Source organism: Ursus maritimus, unplaced genomic scaffold, assembly GCF_017311325.1.
Source record: "Ursus maritimus isolate PB19 unplaced genomic scaffold, ASM1731132v1 scaffold_17, whole genome shotgun sequence".
Classification (NCBI taxonomy): Eukaryota; Metazoa; Chordata; class Mammalia; order Carnivora; family Ursidae; genus Ursus; species Ursus maritimus.
Genome location: NW_024424119.1, coordinates 26,154,853 through 26,176,140, shown reverse-complemented (window position 1 = coordinate 26,176,140; position 21,288 = coordinate 26,154,853). Strand labels below are relative to the sequence as shown.

The 21,288-nt window shown below is 50.5% G+C and overlaps 1 protein-coding gene across 2 annotated transcripts in view; it reads left to right on the top strand.

The window, feature by feature from the left end:
- PAX5 (paired box 5) overlaps window positions 1–21,288 on the top strand; it is a 195,110-nt gene that overhangs the window by 66,329 nt on the left and 107,493 nt on the right. For both annotated transcript variants that reach the window (XM_040631610.1, XM_040631611.1), the window contains exon 6: window positions 5,749–5,924. In XM_040631610.1, coding sequence (XP_040487544.1) covers window positions 5,749–5,924 — 176 coding nt within the window. The remainder of the gene's footprint in view (window positions 1–5,748; window positions 5,925–21,288) is intronic.

The following is a 21,288-nucleotide window of genomic DNA, read 5'->3' as shown; positions in this document are numbered from 1 at the left end:
ATCTGCTGTGCTCTGAAGAAAACGCAATGGGTTTATGATCTTTTAAGACACACAAGAGACAGCTTTCTCTTGACAGATGGGAATCGGAGGCTATTTTGCTTCCTCCCCCTTTGCGTGACCAGACCCGATTGTGTAAAGCTTTTAGCTTCAAAGCCGGGTTGTGAATAACATTGGTTTAACCTGAAATTTAAAGCCAGCATTTCTTTGCTCCCCGAGATGGGGCTTCCTGCCCCTTGCTCCCCTGAAGCTAGCTTCCAGAATGTTAATTCTACGAGCCATGGTTGACTAAGCCCAGCACTGGGTCTATTACATATTATTTGATTTGGAGTAGAAAAAAAGATTTAAAGATACCATGCCCCCTGTATACCTTTGTACTTTTGCCCATGTCTGTCCATATATTTAAGCATACCATTCACATTGCAAGTTCAGATTTTTCTCCCTGGAATAAAATGGGTCTGAGCATTTCTGTAGCTTGTCTCCAAGACCATATTCCCCAAAGAAGTCAGACGGCATCTTTGCAACACAGATGAGAAATGCTACGGAAACGTCCGTGGGAGACTTGGAGGGTCAGACCTGCCCTTGTGCCAGGGACGGTTTTCAGATATTATTTTTGTAGCTGTCTCCGAGCATATGATTGGTTTGTTTGGCTCACAGTTGCTGTGCTGCCACTATGAGCAGTACCGAGAGGCAGGTCATCTGTGTCCCTGGCCCAAGAATTAGGCCTCTTTTTGTCAGAGGGTTTATCCTGGTTGACACGTGTGCCTTTTCTGGTGTGATTATTTTTAAATTAACATTTGCCTCCTCCACTGAACAGAAGTCCATGAGGGCAGGGCTGGGCCAGCTCTTACCCATCGCTGACGCCAGCATTAGCATGGCACCTGCTCACTGAGGTTGAGAGAAGAACTAATGGGGGCGTCTGGGTGGCTCAGTTGGTTAAGCATCTGCCTTCGGCTCAGGTCATGATCCCGGGGTCCTGGGATCGAGCCCGGCATCGGGCTCCTTGCACAGCGGGGAGCCTGCTTCTCTCTCTCCTCTCCACTTGTGCTCTCTCCCTATCTCTCTCTCTCTCAAATAAATAAACAAAATCTTTTTTAAAAAAGAGAGAGAGAGAAGAATGAATGATTGAATGAATGAGGTTAGTTGGAGGGATGCTGGCATTTGCAGACCAGCCTGTGGAACGAAGGTGGTCATCACAGATATTACTGACTTGATCATTTATTCCACAAATACTCCCTGTGAAGGAGGCAGAGATGAATGAACTGTGGCTTCCCCCTGAGGTAGCTAATAGTGCAGTGTCAGAGCAAAGGGCCCAGTGGCCTTGACTCCTAAGAAAAGGGAGAGAGTGGTCAGAGCCCAAGGAGTAGATGAAGCAGCTGGTGCAGAAAGGGAGGCATCCTGGAGGAGGAGGCACGCATGCTCACAGGCTGCGTCTGTCCTGCAACAGTGCGCATGTCCGCGGGGAATGGCTTACCTTCCACAGCGGCGCGGTGGATGACCTGTGGGTGACAGCCTGACTCCATGCATCACATTTAGAAGCCCCCAAGTGCAAATTTCACCTTGCCAGCCCTGAGTCTTGCCTAAGGATGAGGCTTGGGAGCAGGGCTTCAAAAGCACAGCCAGTCTAAAGGAACGGGCAGTTCAGGTCCGGGACTGAGACATGTGCAGGGTGAGTGTTCCCCAGGCCCTCCCGTGGCACTGCACTGCTCCCGCAACAGGACTCAGATCCTCCCTGTCGCTTTCTGCAGGCTCGGGGCTGCCTGGCCATCCCCCGCCTGCCTCTCTACAGTCCCCTGGGGTCTCTGCCCGTCACCATCCCGTGCCTTTCATCTCCTTCTCATGTCTAAGCCTTTGTAGGTGGCCTCCTCTGCCCGGCATGCCCTCTCCACCCCCACCCTCTTCGCCCTGCTGACCCCTTGCCCGCTACTCTCAGTTCAAGCATGATTTTCCTGTGGAAGACTTCCCTGACTCCTCCCGGTGCGGTCGCAGCTCTTCCTCATTCTCTATAGTCCTGTGCATATGTTTCTAGACACCTTTTCTACTTGGCAGTAATTACAGTTTGTAGCCATATGTCTGTGTGAGTGTCGACTAAAGGGAGCTGCCCTTTCTAGTTTGGAAAGAGGGTCGTGTCTTAGTCATCACTGTATCCTCTGTGTTTACTTTCTAAACATCGCCTGGACTGAGTAAACACTTTATCCATATTTGTTCAACGAGTGATTATATGGGTAGAAGTGTCCCAGCCTCCTCAGGAAATGACCGACGTCAGGCATCTGTGCAAAGTGACAAGGTAGACCTACCTCACCTTCCTTCCTGACAGAGAAAGTGAGTGGGGGTGCTGGAGGGGCAGGGACAGCGGGAGGGATCATAGGTCACGGCCCATGCCTGGAGAGGTGGCTCTTTCCAGCTGGCTGCCCTCTGCTAGGAGTGTCTGGGTCACCAAGACAGCCTGGACCCTTTCCCGGACTTGGCCCATGGGTGCTGTGGTTGACTTTCAGAAAGCCAGAGCAGGATGCGGCAAGTCTTCTTCCTAGAAGATGGCTCAGGTCCCCGCAGGGCTGCCTGTGCCTGGAGTACGTGAACCCGTCCCCAGGGAGCCAGGCTTCCAAGGACCCCCGGGGTTACACTTGAAGTTGGCCGTGTGCCTTTACTCTGTGAGCAGATAGTGACCTTGCCCACAGGAGCCCTCAGCGGAGCCACCCCCCACTTCCTCAGTGTAGGTGAAGCTCTGCCCTTCCAGAACTTTGAGCTGTGCAAAGAGCCCAGCCTGTGAATCCCATGGGGGAGGGATGGAGCCTGAGGACATCTGTGGGAGGACGGCCTTTCCAGCGTCTGATGGAGCAGCCTGAGCGGGAGGAAAGAGGTGGGCCCTGCCCAGCTGGGGGCAGAATGAGACCTTAGTGGGAGTCAGTCCCAGACGACTGGCTGGCAGGAGGGAGCCTGCAGCAGGAGTTTGGGGCCTGGCTGGCGGGGTGGGGCTGGGGAGTATAACTGAAGGGTGGAAGAGTGGATGTGGTCTCTCTGACAGGGAGAAATTTGATGGGAGCGCTGGGGACCGAGAGCAAGGTCATACTTCAGCAGGGGTGACTGGGGCAGAGCAATAGCCGAGGAGGAGCGAGATGAGTGTCCTCGTGTGTGTGTGTGTGTGTGTGTGCACCTTTGATAGTGGGTTCGTTTGGCAGATGCCAACTAATGAGAGAGCACGGACAGGGCTGTGAGCTCCCACATTCTGCTAGTCTCAATGCCCTTGTAGGAATGGTCCCCGTGGGGATAGGCCATGATGGAGAAAGGGACTCTGAGGATGATGTCCCATGGGCAGGAACAGGGACCAGTCTCGTGGAAGATTCGTGTCACAGGTAGCCAGAGGAGGGGCCCAAAGTCTGGGCTGGGGGACATCAGCCAGAGAGAGCGGCTTCCATTGTGGCCCGCATGTTGGGGTATCTGGTCATTCAGACTGTAGCCTAGCCTATGGTATCCTCTTGGGTCAAAGTGGAGGTGCGATCTGTTTTCTCAGGGGGCTTTATGAGCTGCCTCTGAAGGCCCTTCCTATAGAAATCCTGGGGTGCTCTGAGCTGTCAGCCTCTGTGGAGGACTCTGGAAGGCCAGTATTCATGGAAACGCCCACAGCTGGTGTCTCTGCCCAACAGTCAGACCCTGCATTGCATCTGCCTCCAGATAGGACAGTTGGGGACATACCCACTTTTGGTAGCATCTCAGTGACACAGCACCCCACTGCTTCAGGCTCTTTGGTTTGGCCTCTTCCTCACACGACATGATGGATGAGGTCTAGGGCAGCATGTGCTGGCAGGGTGGGACATGGGGGAGAATCGGGCAAGGCCTGTGTGAGGGCACCTGCCGTCGAGAGGTCTGATGTGTGCTGATCTCCCCTGAGGCTCCCCAATGGCGAAGGCAGAGGCCTGGGTTCCAGAAATGTCTGTGGTCAGCCCTGCATGAGCAGCTGGGTCTCAGAGGGCCCCGGGAGATGAAGGCCCTTGAGGCCATTTCCTTGCTGGAAACTTTTGTCCTCCTTGCTGTCCTTCATTTTGAACGGTTTGAGTTCAAGGCTCACCAAAAATATTTCATCCCATTTTTTTAAAAGATATTATTTATTTATTTGAGGGGGGGAGAGAGAGAGCGAGCACATAGGAGCAGGGGGAGGGAGAAGCAGACTCCCCACTGAGCAAGGAACCCGACGCAGGGCTCAATCCCGGTACCTGGGATCATGACCTGAGCCAAAGGCAGACGCTTAACTGACTGAGCCACCCAGGCACCCCCCCCCATTTTCTTTTTTATTGGTAACTCATAATATTTTCTTTGAAACGTAAGCGTCATCCCCAGAGCCTGTTACAGCGTGAAGAGCTAACAATACAAAACACATAGAGAATTTCATGTGTACTTTGTTGGTCATTCATGTTTTTGAGGAGGCAGTAGTACATGGAAAGTTCTGCATCAAGACAAAACACAACAAAAAGCATGCTGTGAGGAGTGTCCCTCCCTTCACCTCTACCCACTCAGTTCCGGCCTCCGGGAAAGGAAGGATGAGCGCTCTCAATGTCTCTCGTGGTGCCTTCCAGAGCTCCTTTGGCGATATATACACAAAATGCACATGAAGTCCTATTTTCTTCCTTTTCCTTACACAGAAGGTTATACGTTATCCATGCTGTGCCGTACCTGGTTTATTTTTCATATGACAGTGTACCCCGAAGATCTTTCCATATCGGCGCACAGCGGCAGTCCTCGCTCCTTCGCGCAGCCGCCCGGTGCTCCACCGTGCGAGCACACCATCACTTATTAAGCCAGCCCCCCCAAATAAATTCTTGCGTTGTTTCCAGTCTTTTGCTACTAGAACCTTGTACCTAGAGCACATCCCGTATGTGTGAGGCCAGTGGTAAAGCACATAGTTTTAGAGGGGCAGCTGCTCTATTTATCAAAGGGGATGTGCGTTTGTGATTTGGATAGATTTTGTCAAATTGTCTGTCATGGCTGTGTGACTTGTGGGCTCCCACCAGGATTGTGTGCAGGCTGTTTTCCTACAGCTGTCCTGCCACAGCGCTTTACTGACTGGTCATGTGGTGTGGGGGCAAATGTCCTGGGTGAGGGCATCAGCTCTGGGACGAAACCGTACCTGCAAGGGCTGGGGACCTTCAGTGCAGAAGAGGCAGTGGCCCCTGGTGATTGAGACTCCCGCTCAAGGGGCGCCGGGGCGGCTCAGTCGGTTAAGCGTCCAGCTCTTGATTTCGGCTCAGGTCATGATCTCAGGGTTGTGGGATTGGGCGGTGAGTAGGGTTCCACACTGAGCAGGAGGTCTGCTGCTCCTTCTTCCTTTGCTGCCCCCCCCCCCATGAGCCCTCTTGCTCTCTCTCTCTCTCAAATAAATAAAAAAATCTTTAAAAAAAGACTCCCAGTCAACCTGAGCTCCAATCCTCAGGCAAATTACCTGATCTCTCAGGCCTCAATTTTCTCATCTGCAAAATGGGGGAAACATTATCAACCTCGGGGTCATTGTGAGTTTCAGAAGAGATGATGCCTGTAAAAAGGGTTTGGCCATGGTGCCTGGCAAGTGGCTCTGGGAGGCTGGCTGCGCTGAGTGGCTGAGGAGCCCCTTGTCTGAGTCCCCTTGTGCTTCCTCTCCGTCAGGGGAGGAGCTGGGCTTGGGCGTTTCTCAGGCCCTCTTCTCAATCTCACTGTCTGATCTGCCTTCCTTCAGCAACTCGTGTAACCTGCACCCCCCTTCGTCTCTCCTGCTCATCACAGGTATTCAGGATTCTCCAGTGCCCAACGGTCACTCACTGCCGGGCAGAGATTTCCTCCGGAAGCAGATGCGGGGAGACCTGTTCACGCAGCAGCAGCTGGAGGTGCTGGACCGCGTGTTTGAGAGGCAGCACTACTCGGACATCTTCACCACCACCGAGCCCATCAAGCCCGAGCAGGTACGACGCCCCACTCACTGTCTGCCAGCCCCCTAGCTGGACGCAGGCTTGGCTTGCCCCCCACAAGGCATTTGGCGGGGTGTGGGCGAGGATGCCAGGTTCTATCCCGAGGCCGGCTTCTCGTTGTTCTCGGCCAAACCTGGGTAGTTGCAGCCTCCCACAGGGTCAGGAGGACTTGTCTGGGGTTCTAGCAGCTTCTTGCCTTGGTGCCTTTGTCTCCCGGGCCAGCCTGGTGGGGTGGGGGCGGGGGCGGTGGCATGACTGGTTGGGCTGCTCTGCCATTGCTGCATGGTGTCCTTTCCTCAGGCTCTTTGCACGGGGAGGGGTGGTGTCATGATTTCAGGGCCACTCGAGTTGGTCTTGGGTCATTAGCCTGTCAGTCAGGGTGAAGATGGAAATACGGCCATACGCCACGTTATGATGGTGCTAGTGTGTGCCCCACTGTCAGCCCACCTGTCAGGTCCCCCTGGCATGCTTTTAGAGTCTGGAAATGAAGAAGGGTGTCACTGGACAAACTCCCAGCTGGGTCATTTGCAAGAAGGGAGGGAAGTAGGAGGATGACCCCTGCTAACCCTGCACAGAGATGCAGTCACTGCCTTGGCTACGGGGCCAGAAAGGCTCTGCCCCGTGAGAGGCTTCTGGGGCCCGGATAAGGTCCCTCAAGTACCAGATCCAGCTCAGGACGCTATTTCCTGATGCCCAGTCTGGGCTGGTTACCTGGCAGGCACAGACAGCTCAGATACGGTTCCTGCCTGCAGAGAGCACCCAGCTGTGGGCACGTCCGAGAAACCTGGCTAGCTGCTATGGGCGGGGGAGACTGGCCCCGCCGAGCTTCCTCTACATGCTCATTAGATGGCACTTGTGAAGTTTTCCCACAGAACCATTCCAAACCATGTAGGCTGCCTGCATGAGCTCCCGTGGTGAGGAAAGATGCCAGACGGGATGTTGAGTAGTGAGGAGGGAGCAAAGCCTCAAGGGCCACCATCCTATGACAGTCTGGCTCTCTGAACAGCTCCCGTGAGGGCTTTCACAGACCATCTAGCCACTTTGTTTTCAGATGGGGAAACTGAGGCCCAGAGAAGCAGAGAGACTTGCCTGACACCACACAGCCAGTCATGTATTCACTGAACAAACATTGAGGAGTGTCACCTATGTGCAAAGCATGGAGCCAGGCACTAGGTACTTTAGTGAACAAGACAGGCTTGCATCTGTCCTCAGGGAGCCTGCAGGTGTGTGGAAGAACCACCGTCAGTAAGAATAACCCAAAGCGTCACAGATTACAGATGTCTTGGGTGCTGAGGTGGGGACGTCTGAGGTTCTCTGAAAGAATAAAGCAGAGGCTGAGCCAGCCTGGAGGCCACAATGGCCCCCTGGGGGAAATGTGTTCGTGCTGAGCCCCAAGGTGTAGGGCAGAGCCAGGAGAAGGGACATCGGGAAGGGGTGTGCCTAACAGAAGGAATAGCAGATGTGTGGCCTGGAGGTAAGAGGGGGCATAGCAGGAGTGAGGAATGGAAGAGAGCCAAGAGAGCCAGTGTGGCTGTGCTTCAGGGCACAAGGGTGTGGGGAGAAGTGACGCTGGGGAGATGGGCCAGGTCTTGTAGACCATGGTTAAGACTTTGGTCTCTCTCCTACAAGTGAAGTGTCCTCTGGGAACGAGGGGGTCCTACGTGTTGGACAGAGCTGGTCGCACCGGCTCTGGATCTTGAACTTTCAGGAGAACAGTCTGTTTGCATCACAGCCTCTCCCACTGCTCAGAGCCCTTCTGAGAGATGGCCAGAGTCACATTCCATCTGACGCAGCAGGAGAAAGAAAAGGAGACTTCTTGGATGAGGCCTACCTTTCCCTCCAGAGCCGGGAGAACATTTATTTTCTAACCATTGACAAGGTCACGTGATTTTAGAGCTAGCAGAGATTGCAGAGACAAGCTTTCAGCCCCCTCATCTTTTAGAGGCCCCGAGAGGGGACAGGGTGTGTCCAAGGTCACACAGTGAGTGAATGGTGAAGAGTGAGGTTCAGGCCTCTACACTCAGCCTGGCCTCTACTGCATGAAGCCTCGGGTGCCTGTATGAAGCTCCTGTACATTTAATGTAGACATTCAGTGTAAGAGACTGGGTTTCCCTGTGTTGCACGTGATTCTCATGGAAGCTCAGGTCTGCGTCATATTTCACTTAACTTAGAATGCCCGGGAAATCTGGGCAGAGACTGTAGGGCTTCATAATTGGGAGTCCAGAAGCCATCCATGTATTTACTCACTTGCTCAGACATTTATATGCTCATTTATCCAACATATTTCTTGCATGCTGGCTATGAGGCTGGCACAGTGCCAGGCACCCAGGGGGTGCAGGGATGAGTCAGGCATCAGCTCTGTCTGCCCACAGTCTCCCAGGGGCAATATGACATGGGTTCAGAACCTGCAAGGCGAGGGAGAAGGTTCTGTGGGCCCTGATGAGTGAGGAGGTTGCCTCAGTTGGGAGCAGAGGAGCGAGATGTTACAGAGGAGGCAATGTTGGGGGACAGGTCTGATAGGCTCATGTAGAGATGGGGCCCAGCAGGGAGGAGCCCTGCATTACACACCCCGCCAGGGCCCTGTTCCTAGCAGTCTGGCTGTGCAGTGTCCTTCAGAACGGCGCGGACACGACCGCGGGCCTGTGTCTGTGTGGGCTCCAAGGCGGGGCGTGCAGGCGAACGTGTGGCGGGGTAATGATTGACTCAGAGCTTTCTGGTTAATCTGCTTCACCTCCCCGTAATGTGCCGTAATGAGGAGAGATGGAAGGTGAGGCCGCGGGGCTGCCAGGCACACACACAGGCACTGGACTATGAATGACATACCCTCACTCCCGGTTCCCAGTCACTGGACAAATGACAGCCAAAGCAAGGGGCCACAGCCCAGGAAGGGGTGCGTGTCAAGGGTACGAGCTCCTTGAGCCCCCTCATGCCCACTCTCTGCCTGGCCTTGTGAGCCCCAGTGCAGCATGGCCTGGTGGTGGCACCCAGAAGGGGGCCTGGATCTCTGGCAGCCAAGGGGCACATCTCCGCTCTATGTGAGCAGATCCGGGTCTCCACGGTCTAGTGGCCTTGGTGGGGTACCGCTGTTGGTTTCACTGAGCGGCCTGTGGGGAAGGAAGAACTTTTCCTGGCCTTGGGGTTGAGGGAGTTTGACTTGAGTCCACCCGAGTCCCGGCTCTGCCCTGTCGGGCGGGATGCTTTTTCTCCGGACCTCAGTTTCCATACCTGTGGCAGCAGCACCTGTGAATTTGCACACCAACAGCTGCACAACCGTGGTCTTCCTCACTCACGCATGCGTGGTATGGTTTGCAAGGGACTTTTATGTCCATTCTCTCCTCCTTCGGCTCTCGATTTAAGTGCCCACTAAACAGTGTGGGTAAGATTATTGGGCTCCGTTTTACAGATTGGTACATTTTCCCCCCCAGATTGTTTACCCCACGTTCAGCCTGGGGAGTTTCCAGGACTTGTGGAGGCCGCAGAGCTGGGATTTGATTTCGGGGTCTTCTGTCCTCATCTTGTGCTGAATGGTTGCATGGGCCTCCTTGTCCCCGAAAGATTCTAGGAGCGTTTTCTAACTGGCTGGTTCTCAGAACTGGCCTTTTGCGGCCAGAGTCTGTCTGTTATTCCAGAATCCTCAGAGTTTCGCCATGGGCTTGGGTGGTCCAATCCCCCTGAATTACCCAGCGCACCCACTTGTGGGAAGAACATTCGTCTTTGAGGCCAGCTGGGCGTCCTGCCAGTCACGCCCACCCCCACCTTGACGCTCCTCCCACCAAGATCGGCCCTGGTGGGTAGGCCAGGCTTCTGGCTTTTGTGTGGAAACTTAGTAAACCCTGGGCCCTGGGTGTCATGCATTCCCACTTCTGGAGCAATGAAACGCTTCCTTTTCAAAGCGGTTATTGAGAAAGCAGTTCTGTTTTCCCTACATGTGGAGGGAGTAAACATCACCCGGAAGGAGAGCAGGAAACAAAAAGAAAAGAAAAGAAAAAAAGCTGGTGGCGTGCGTGTTCGTTTCAGTGAAACTGGCGGTGACGCTGTGGCCGTGGGAGCCGCTCCGTCCTCCGGCCTCGGCAGGAAGGCTGAGGCGAGCACAGCCTGCTGTATTTACTCTCGGCAGACTATTAACCAACACCAGGCTATTAATCTGGCTTTTGAGCCTTCACTAAAGCCCATAAAAGCTCACAGTTGTCAAATGGAGTTCATTTTAATTTCCTTTCAATCACAGTAAATTATTCAGGTGATAAATCAGCTGGAGCAGCCTCCTGGCTGTAATAGAAACCCTAATTCCTGGCTAATTATCCAGCCCATTGCTGCCAACAGATCAATACGGGCGCAAAATGGAACCAGCCCAGGGCCCTCCCTCCCATCGGGCCAGAGACAGAAAGACAGCTGGGGAAGGGGACGTGCTGCTGACCTCCCGGGAAGTTCAAAGGTCATGGGGGGTTAAACCGGGAGAAGGCTTGTCCCTTGTCTAAAGGAGAAAGCCACCAGAAATGCCTCCTGCTTGCTTGTGCTGCTGTGCCCTCCGCATGGTGGGACTTCTCCAGGCTGGTGGGCCTGGGCCGGGCACGGCCTCTTCCTGTGCGTGTCCTACTCCTGGAAAGGGGTTTGTGTTTTTGAGCGTCATTGAGCTTGGTCAACGGGGATGGTCTGCAGTCCTACCTGAGTCAGAAACAGGGCTGGGATGGTGGGGAGAAAGATGAGGTGCAGGGCATGTTGCTGGCTTCAGGGAGCTCACTTTCCTCTGTAGTGAGTCCGGGCCCACCAGAAGGAGGTGGGGCAGGAAGAGGAGGGAGTGAGGAGACAAGTATGCTGGGCTGAGGAAGGGGGAAGGCTTCCTGGAGGAGGTGCCATTCGTGCTGTATCTTGAAGGATGGGCAGAATCCAGATCTGTGGAGATGGTGGAGCTGGCTGGAGGGGGCATTCTAGGGGAGGAACTGTGTGGGCAAAGGTATGGCAGGGGACTGTGAGCCGATCTGGGCGGTTGGGATGTACGAGGAATGAAAGGCAGTCAGGGATAATGGGGCTGGAGAAGTAGGAGGTGAGCCAGACCCCAGAGGAATGTGGAGGTGAGGAAGTCTGGCTTTGCTTTTGGGGGTAGTGTATCCCGAAGAGCCCTGCGTCTGTGGCCTGGACCACTGTGCTCACCTGGAAGCTACCGTCACGGGGCCTCCTGCCTTTTGCCCTGCCCATGTTGCTCCTGTTAGATTTCTCTTCTGGAAGCCCATCCTCACTTAGGAGCCCCTCATGGTTTCTCACACTGGAGACCCCAGCCCCAGCCCTTCATTCCCATCATGACCCTTCACCACCACCCCACGTCCCTCTGCTGGCCCCCAGGATGCTCTGGCTGTGGCCAGGCCTGACCTCTCACTGCCCCTTGTGGGCTGGGCTCCTCCTCCGTGTGAGGGGGCCGCGGACCGCGGGCTGGTGTGTGTGTGCACGCGCGTGTGTGTGCCTGAGCGCGTGAATAGCGGGGATGGCCGCGAGCACGCAGGGCGGCAGGTACTGCAATTACTATGACTTTCTTAATGTTGTTCTCACTCCAAGGGCCTGCTCACCGTTTCCCTTTGGTCTGTTTCTAAATCTCCCCTGGCCAGGCCACCAGGAGTCCTGCTGGCCCTGGGAGGCCTTCAGTGACCCACTTCAGTCCGCGTGGACTTGCTTCGTGTGTAAGTTCGTGAAAGCATCAGGTTCTGATCATTACCGTAGTGATTGCTGCAGCGACGGTGTATTCATCGTTCCCCCCGTGCTGGCTCTGTTCCGAGAGCACCTTCCTTGCCCCATCTCATTACAAAGTCAGAGCGGCGCTACTTCCCCGTTGTGCAGGTGGGATGGCTGAGGCTTAGGGAGGTTAGCGGTGGATCGGCCAAGATTGCAAGCCAGATCCCTGGCTCCAGGGTCCGAGCTGCCAGCCACCAGGGCTGTCCCAGGTGCAGCCCAGCCTGGCTGCCCACTGATTCGTACAGGTGACCAGTTTCCTGGGAACACACCTGGGGGTTCAGTGTACTCATCCTGGGGGGCAAGCACGAGTTAGAAAGCGGTGGGGCTGCCACAGAACCCAGTGTGGCTTTTGGAAGGAGGAGCAGAAGTCTGAGGGCGGTGACTCTACTGTTCCAGTGTTCTAGACCTGCTTCTGCTCGGCTCTCCCCGGTCCTCCCCTCCCAAGGCTGTGCTCAGGGCCAGCTCCTCCTTTGCAGATGAAGTAGAGAGTGTTTAGAAGAGACCCTTGGAAATTCTTTCCCAGGAGAGGGATGACTGGAGAAGTTAGGGCTATTTGGTCGAAGAAGGGAAGACTTGGGGATGTGAGCAGGGAAGGAGGTAGGCTAAGAGAACTTTCTAATAGCCGAAGCTTTCTAACCAGCGGTGTGGGACTCCTTGTGAAGTAGTGAGCTTCCTGTCACCAGAGGCATGTAAGTAGAATCTATCCTTATTCATATGTGCTGTATTAGAAGTTTAAGAATCCACTGAGGACTTGATTAGCTAAATGTCAAGGCTCTTCCAACCTGAAAGAATAATTCTAAGGGTAAGAAGAGCAAGAGGGCTCTGGTGGGAGGAGGGAAAGGAAGAGGGGAGGCAACAAAAGGAGACCTTTAACGCTGCAGGGTGGAAGGGGCACTCAAGGGAAATGCCCCCCAGGGACTTTCACCAGGGCTGGCCAGCCTGGGTCACAGGGGCCGTGGCCCTGAGCACAAGAGGCTGGAGCTGCCACGTCTCGGGAGGCTGGCGATGACCCCAGCTCCCCTCATGCACAGAGCAGGGTGGGGGCTCTTGGTGAAGAAGCCAGGGCCAGAAGTCTGGGTGGTGAGGCCGCTGCCAGCCTCGCTGCCCACGCACGGTCCTGGGCCTCCTCTGCCTCAGGGAAGGAGGGTGAAGAGGAGGATGAAACAGACCCGCGTCCTGCCCACACATGCCAGAGCTTGCGGGGGGGCTGGCGCGTGACGTGTAACTTAATAAAGGAATTGCTAATTGAAAACCCCCACAGCCGCTTACGTGGGACTGTCGCTCACCATGGCTCTGGGAAGTAGAGGATGTCTGCAGTCCGATCTTCATGGGGCAGATAAGGAAACCGAGGCAGAGCGAGACTACGTAACGCGTCCTGATGAAGTAACTCAGCCATATTCTCCGCTCCCTGCTGTTTACGGGTGAAGACAGTCGTCTGGAGTCCGTGCCCTTTCCTCTGCATGGCAGACACTTCCTGATTGATTGGGTGGTTTCACTCAGCAGGGTGTTTATTGGGCACCTTCCCTGCGCCAGGGACTGTGCTAAGTGCTGGGACACAGCAGCAACAAGGACAAACGTGCTCCCCAGAATGTACCCTACAGCAAAGGAGACAGATGTGGACAAAATGATTACATCGGTAAAAATAGGGTGTCATTACGAAGCATCAGAGTGTGATGGGTGCTCGGAAGAGAAAGACCAAAGGGTGAAGAGTGGGACCTCATCTAGATGGGGGGGTCAGGGAATGTCTCTCTGAGGAGGCATCTTTGAGCTCAAGAAGGGGAAGTGTGGTGGGAATAGTGTTCTGTGCAGAGAGAACAGCCTATGCAAAGGCTTGAGGCTGGAAAGAGTGTGGTCCAGTAACCAAAAATGCCCCGTGGGGCTGGTAAGCATGGACGGCAGAAAGTGGCGTGTGGTGCAGGGGTGGGGTGGTGGGCGCCAGATAGGGACTAGGGCCAGGCCTTGAATTTTGTCTTGAGAGCAAGGAGAAGCCTCTGCAAGATTGCAATCCAGAGACTGTCAGGACCCAGTCCAATACAGGTTTGATTATTCTGCGGCAATGGGGAGTCTTGAAGGGTCGGGGGACCTGGAGGCTGTTGCCAAGGTCCAGACCCTGTCGCTGTACCCCTGGAGGTCACTGTATCCCTGGAGACAGTTGTCAGCCCTGTGTGGGGTGGGCCTGCTCTCCCGTCTGGACTCTAGACCAGAAATTGTGGCCTGTGATGCACGGCTTCTCTCCCCTCCTTTCTGCTTCTCTGTGTCCCCCCGCCTACTCTTAAGGCCCCCAGCTCTGCAGCCAGGCCCCCAGGTTACTAGAGTTGAGCTCAGATTTGATTCTGAGCTTTCTGATGGTCCAAAGTGGGAAGCCGTCCGTTGTGAGCTTCTCATCGTCCACCAGGGGGAAAACAGGACAATTCCCCAAAGGAGGCCACGCTTTTTCTGACAGAGTGGAAAGGAAATTGTCACAGGGGTTGCAGTGGGGGGCCCTGTGGAGGCCCTGGGCTCAGTCCTCCGCAACACGTGCAGAAGAGCCACAGCCAGTTTCACAAGGCTCCGTCCTCCGGGGCGGTGTGATGCCCACGTGCTTGGCAGTGCATTTCTGCAGGGGCTCGCCTGCCCTCACCACAGGGCTTGAGAAGGCAGCCTTGCTGATAGCCCAAGTTAAACCAAGAAAAATCGCAGACGGTCTAGGGCAGCATTCCTAGATTTTCCAGTCTGATGCTCGGAAGTTGTGCTACTATCTTGGGGCTTGGTGACTTCCTGCCGCCCACGGGTACCTCAGGGAAAATGCCCTACCAGAGGGTTTGGTTCTATAAGAATGTACCTCAGAGGGACACTTGGATGGCTCAGTTGGTTAAGCGTCTGCCTTCAGCTCAGGTCATGATCCCGGAGTCCTGGGACTGAGTCCCACATCGGGCTCCCTGCTCTGCAAGGAGCTTGCGTCTCCCTCTCCCTCTACTGCTCCCCCTGCTTGTGCTCTCTCGCTCTCTCTGTCAAATAAATAAATAAAATATTAAAAAAAAAAAAAAAAGGAACGTACCTCAACATCAACTCAACTCTTGATGAGGAGGAGAAGTTAGTAGTTTTGCATTTGACTTCTCTGATGGGGGCTTGGTGTGCAGGAACTTAGGGACGTTGAAGGAAGGAAGAGGCATATGTTATAGAGATTAAAGACGCAGACGGCTTACCCGCACAGTTGCAGATGGACGGGATGGAACTGAGAGGGCACGGCTGGGCCTTCTCATGGGAAGCAGGCACTCTCTGACCTAGTTGTACCTGGAAGCCTGATGCCAGAGGAAGACTTTTTTTTTTTTTTTTAAAGATTTATTATTAGAGAGTGAGAGAGAGCATGAGTGGGAGAGGCAGAGGGAGAAGGAGAGAGAATCTGAAGCGTACTTAGAGCTGAGCGCGGAGCCCGACGTGGGGCTCGATCTCACGACCCTGACTTCACGACCTGAGCCGAAACCTAGAGTCAGAAGCTTAAGCGACTGTGCCATGCAGGCGCCCCCAGAGGAAGACTTCTGACCCTAAGGCGTGGTGGAGGTAACCCGATGAATGTCCTGGGCTTTGACCAGTCTAATGAGTGACTCTTCCCATGGAAGGAGCCATAAGAGTGGAGAGGGTGGTGGCAGCAAGGAGAAGGACAGGAATTCTCTTCCCAGTTCTTCCCAGCATGTGGAGAGGGGGTAGAAACCCCTTCCCGAACACCGAGATGCAAGCAAGATTTAACTTGGTTGTCATCTTGCCTTCGGAATGGGGTAATAGCAAGGACTGTGCTGGAATTCTTGCTCCCTAGATCTCCAGAGGAGTTGGGTGCCTCTAGACCAGCCATATTTCCCTTATCCTTCTGTTGTCATCATCTCAAAGTGACCCAAAGGTGAAACTACAGGGATGCTGGGGCTTCAACCTTTCTGACTTACTCTACTCCTTAGAGTCTTGCCTAGGATGCCCATTTCTTCCTGAACAGCTTTTAAAATATTTTCTGAACAATGGAATTTTCTGAGTGTTCTTTCTCTTCCTGTGAGTCAAGCAGAAGAGTGGCTTCCCAAGAAAAACCATTGTCCCTGTTTTGCAAGATCAAGGAATGTTTGAGGGAACACTGAGCAAGGTTGCCATAGTGTGAAAGCATGGGACGGGCCCCTGGGCTTGCGTGACGCCTCTTGGGCTACTCACTTCTCTCTGGGTCCTGGTTTCTGCACTTGAGGTGGGGGATTAGACTGGGTCATCCTTGAGATCCATTCCAGCTCTAACACTCTGTGTTGAGGAAAAAAACACATTGGAAATCCATCTCTTATTTTTCTTTTTTAAAGATTTTATTTATTTATTTGACAGAGATAGAGACAGCCAGTGAGAGAGGGAACACAAGCAGGGGGAGTGGGAGAGGAAGAAGCAGGCTCATAGCGGAGGAGCCTGATGTGGGGCTCGATCCCATAACGTCGGGATCACGCCCTGAGCCGAAGGCAGACGCTTAACCGCTGTGCCACCCAGGCGCCCCACCATCTCTTATTTTTATTTTGACTTGTTTAGTTTTTCTTCTTGTCCGTTCCACTCTTTTAGATGACAAGCAAACTCTGTGTATGTGGAGTTTAAAGATTACAAGCAAATTGTCAAAGAGCTGCCTGCACCTTGCTCGGATGTTCTTTCATTCATGTATTCATTCATTCATCCAGGAAATCTTTACAGATATGCCATGTCAGTGACACTGACCACCTGTGCTGTGCCGGTGGCATAAAGTAACAGCAAGAGATGCAGCAAAGGTACTGTGTGGAAATTGACTTTGGGGTAGAGATATTGCCCCCTACCCAAGGCTAGGCAATATTGGCAATAAAAAAAAAGACAAACAACAGACTATTCCACTCCTAGAGCTTGTTTGTGTTGACAGTGCACTTAAAGTTTGGCTTAAGGAATTTGACTATTTACAAAGCTCTTAAGAAAATCGAACTTTACTGTTTTGTAAATTACAAAAAAAAAAAAAAAAACCAAAAACCAAAACAAAACCCACATAGATTTCTGGTTCTGATAACAAGGTCTCAGTTATTACAGGCACCCCTTTCTCCTCCAACAATAGAAATACTGGATCAAATATAGCAACAAAATATTTTTGATATATATCAGGTTGAATTAGAGATAGGGAAATCCTTGGGAGCTGGAAATTAGGAAGGAGCTCAGAGCCAGAACTTTAAGTGTGTGAGCAAATGTCGCAGGGGCCCAGGGTACTTACCAGTTCTGGAGATAGTTTCTAGTGAACAGGGGCTGGGAGCGTTGATGCTGGTGCTGAGATCGAAGATATGGCCTTAAACCTGTGTGATGTGGGAGTTGGAACTGAAACTTCTGCAAAAAACTTGAAACCTGGAAGGGTGGCACTTTCCCGTAATGAGCAATAGGCACATTTTGCCTCCAGGCTGACGAAAGCCCTAGAAATTTTGATTCTGCATGGGACTCGGAGCAGAAGTTTCCCATGGGAGATTAAAATCTCAAGCCTATGCCACATACAAGTATGTGGCATATATATAAAGTATCTCACTTTATATTATTCCCAAGAAACTCAAGAAGAGAAATTAATATAAAAACTGGGCTTCTATCAGTGAAATCCTCGAGATGCCTAACAGAAGCGTATGAAAAACCCTCTCCCAGATCCTTCCACAATCTAGTCTGTATAATGTGTCTGCAGAAGAAACAATAACCACTGAAGATGACCTCACAATTTAAAAAGTTGCAAACCACACAAGGAAATGAGGAGGAAATGGAGATGTAACCAGAATTAGTACTGCAAGATCCTAAAATAACAGACAATCTGAAGGAAACTATAAAATGTCTACAGAGACGAAGAAGGGACTGGAAACACTACAAAAGGATAAGACACCATGAAAAAGGAATACTCAGATTAGAAAAAGAACCAAAGACATTTTCTGTAAATAAAAATTTTATTAGTCATCAAAATTTAAACTTGAATTCATGGATTAAATACCAGATAAGACCCAGCTGAGTACAAAATTAGAGATTTGGGGGACAGAGCTGAGGAAAGTGCTGGGAATGCAGTATAGAAGTCTAAGGAGTTGGGAAGTAGGGAAGAGAGGGTTACATGGAACGCCTAGGTGGGGCTCAGTTGGCTAAGCATCTAACTCTTGATTTTGGCTCAGGTCATGATCTCAGGATTGTGAGATCGAGCCCCATATCAGATTCCATGCTGAGTGCAGAGTCCGCTTGAGATTCTCTTTCCCCCTCTCCCTGTGCCCCTCCTCCCCATGCTCTCTGTGTCAAATGAGTAAGTCTTGAAAAAAAAAAAGAAAGAAAGAAAGAGAGGGTAACAGATAAAGCAGAGTTTCATGAGAAGGTCCAACATGTATCTAAGAGTTGCTCTGGAAAAATAAATAGGAAAAAATAGAGGTGAAGCAATATTTGAAAGAGTATATGGAATAGAACTTTCACAAGACATGTGTCAGTAGATTGAAGAAACATACTAAATTCCAAGCAAGTTAAATAAAAATAAACGTACGTCTAGGCAAAGCAGTCGTGAAATTGAAGAACATCAGCGCCAAAGAGAAAGTTATAAAAGCAACCAGAGAGAAAGTATAACTTTCAGATTGACACAACACTTCTTTTCAGCATCGGTAGGAATCAGAAGATAGAAGATCTGTAAGTGTTAAGAGATAATAACAGTTGATCTGCATTCAGATAAATGATCATTTAACAGCGAAGGCAAATAGACACTTTCAGACAAATACACGGAAGGTTTACCCCTCACAGACTCTTGCTGAACTGCTGAAGGATGTACTTCAGGAAAAAGGCCGCGAGAGACCTCCAGTTTTAGCTCGCGCATACGAAGAGCGTGGAAGTCGTTACAACAACAGATAAAGCGGAAAACTAAAACTTTTTTAACTTTAAATTTTTTTCCTAATTGTGGTAAAAAACATGTAATGTAGAAATTACCCTCTTAAACATATTGAAGTGTACGTTTCAATAGTGTGAAGCAGATAAAATGGAATCCTAGAACATATTTAATTAAACCCAGAGAAAGAAGAAAAAGGGAAGGGCATGAAACAAAGAACAAGTTCAACGAATAGGAAACAATTACAAACATAGTAAATATTAATCCAGCTAGAACAATGCTTGCTTTATATGTGAATGGTCTAAATATACCCATGAAAAGACAGAGATTGTCAGAGTGGATGGAAAAAACACACAAGACCAAACTATATGTTGCCTACAGGAAGAATATGAAACACAGAAGGAAGGGATGGGATTTAGGGAGCAATGGTAACCAAACACCTCGATAAACAAAGGATAATCTAAATTACTGATGGTAGAAATAATGACTAATTTTGGTGTGTTTAAAAACCAATAGAAAAACGTACAATAATAATATGTAATATTGGGAGTGAGCTGATCCAAATTAAAAATTCTAAGATCCTTGTATTACTCAGGAGGAGGATAGATATATTGATAAGCTTTGGATTTGGTTGTGTCAACGATGGAGATGAGCACATGAAGGTAATCACTCAAGTCATGGTAACGGAATGTTTAAGTTCCAAATCAGCTGAGGCAAAAAGAGATACGCAGAATACTCAGTGGATCCAACAGAAGACAGGAGAGAAGAAGAAAGAAGAAAAAAGCATGGTAAATTAAAAATACAAAATTGGTAGATAATAAAAATAAATACAAACATTTGATTAGTCTCAATAAATACAAATAGATTGAATTTGTCAGATAATACAGAAGATATGAGAAATAACCAAAACCCAGAAATATGCTGCTTATAGGAATGAACCTAAAACAAAATAGTACTCAAAGACTGCAAATAAGGAGATAGGAAAACACAGACCAGGCAAATACTAACCAAATCAAACGTGATAGGGCGTTAACACTTTCAGATGAAATGAACTTTCAGGCCCAAAGGATCTGCAGAGACAAAGAGGATCGAGGAGCATCCATAGGAAGATACAGCAATCCTGAAACTATATGTCCTTAGCAAGAGAGTCTCAAAATTTTTAAAGCAAAAAATGTCAAAGAACTGATTTTTAAAAATCCCATAATATATTTTAGGGACTTTAACATACCCCTCTTCCTAATGGATACGTCAAGCTGACGAAAAATTGGTTTGCATATTTATAAGCTCTGTACAACATAATATGTTTGATCAAGTAGACATAGAAAAGGGCAACAATTAACGACTACACGTACTTTTCAAACACATGTGGAAGGAACACTTACAGAGATTGACTTTGTGCTAGTTGTGAAAGCAAATCTCAACAATACCAAGAATTTGCATCATAGACCATGTTTTTTGATCAGAGTGTGCTAACATTGAAAATTAATAGTCCAAACAAATCATAGCCTCCAATCTTCTGTATGTTTGAAAAAAAGAAAATCAACTTTTTAAAAAAAGATTTTATTTATTTATTTGACAGAGAGACATCCAGCGAGAAAGGGAACACAAGCAGGGGGAGCAGGAGAGGAAGAAACAGGCTCCCAGTGGAGGAGCCTGATGCGGGGCTCGATCCCATAACGCCGGGATCACGCCCTGAGCCGAAGGCAGACGCTTAACAACTGAGCCACCCAGGCGCCCCAGAAAATCAACTTTCTAAAAAAAAACTTTCATGGGTCAAAAAAGGAATCTTAACAGAAATGATGAAATATTAGAACTGAACAACCAAAAAAACTCGACCCCCCCCCAAATAACAATGTTGCATATCAAAACTTGTGCAGTGAAGCTAACGTGGTACTTAGAGGGAAATGCATAGCTTTAAATGCAGTTTGTTTTTAAAAAGATAAAACGAGCTAAGCATTCACGTCAAGCAGTTACAAAAAGAGTAGCAAATTCCAATAAGGCAAAGAAGAGGTAGCACATACGTTTGCGAGAAATTCAAACAGGACAGAATCATACAAAAAGAAACCTGCTGCTCCCCTAATCTGTGTCTCCTTAGAGAGCCGAATGACTAATGAAAGAAGAATGAAAGAAGAATTTCTAGACATGTATGTTCTAAAAATAGCAGTGGATGACTAGTTACAGTGATAGCAGGGAGTGGACAGGCCTGGGATAGGAAGGAATCTGTGGTTTCATAAATAATAACTCCATAGTTATATGAGTGATATTTCAGAAAATTGAAGTGAGAGGACATGAAGATAAACAGAAGCACCGGTGAGAAAGATCTAGGGGTTTTCGTTGTCTGTGAATTCTGTCATGTGGCTGCCAGCGAAAGCAGAATCCAGACTGCTTTCTTTTGTGTTGGTCAGACCACACCTGTGGTGTAGGACTCCAGGTGGGTGCCTTACCTTGGGAAGGATGGCAACTAATTGGAACATGACCAGAGGGGTGACCGGGTGGGGGAAGGGACTAGACCTAAGATCTAGCATTTATAAAGCCCTTAGTATGTGCCAGGGACTGTGCGGAACTCTGTGTAGCTCCTTACCTACTCTCTCCCTGCTCTACGAAGGAGGTGGTGTACAATTGTTCCCATTTTACAAAGGAGAGAACTGAGAAGAGAGAGGACAACTTGTCCAAAGACCCATCGGTGGAAACATCTGTAGCCAGATCTTAAAGCCAGGCAGTCAGAGTCCGGGGCCTATACCTTAAACCACCACTTAGCTTACCCCCCACATTCACTCTCCCGCATCCCACCCCGAGACCTGTCTGGAGGCA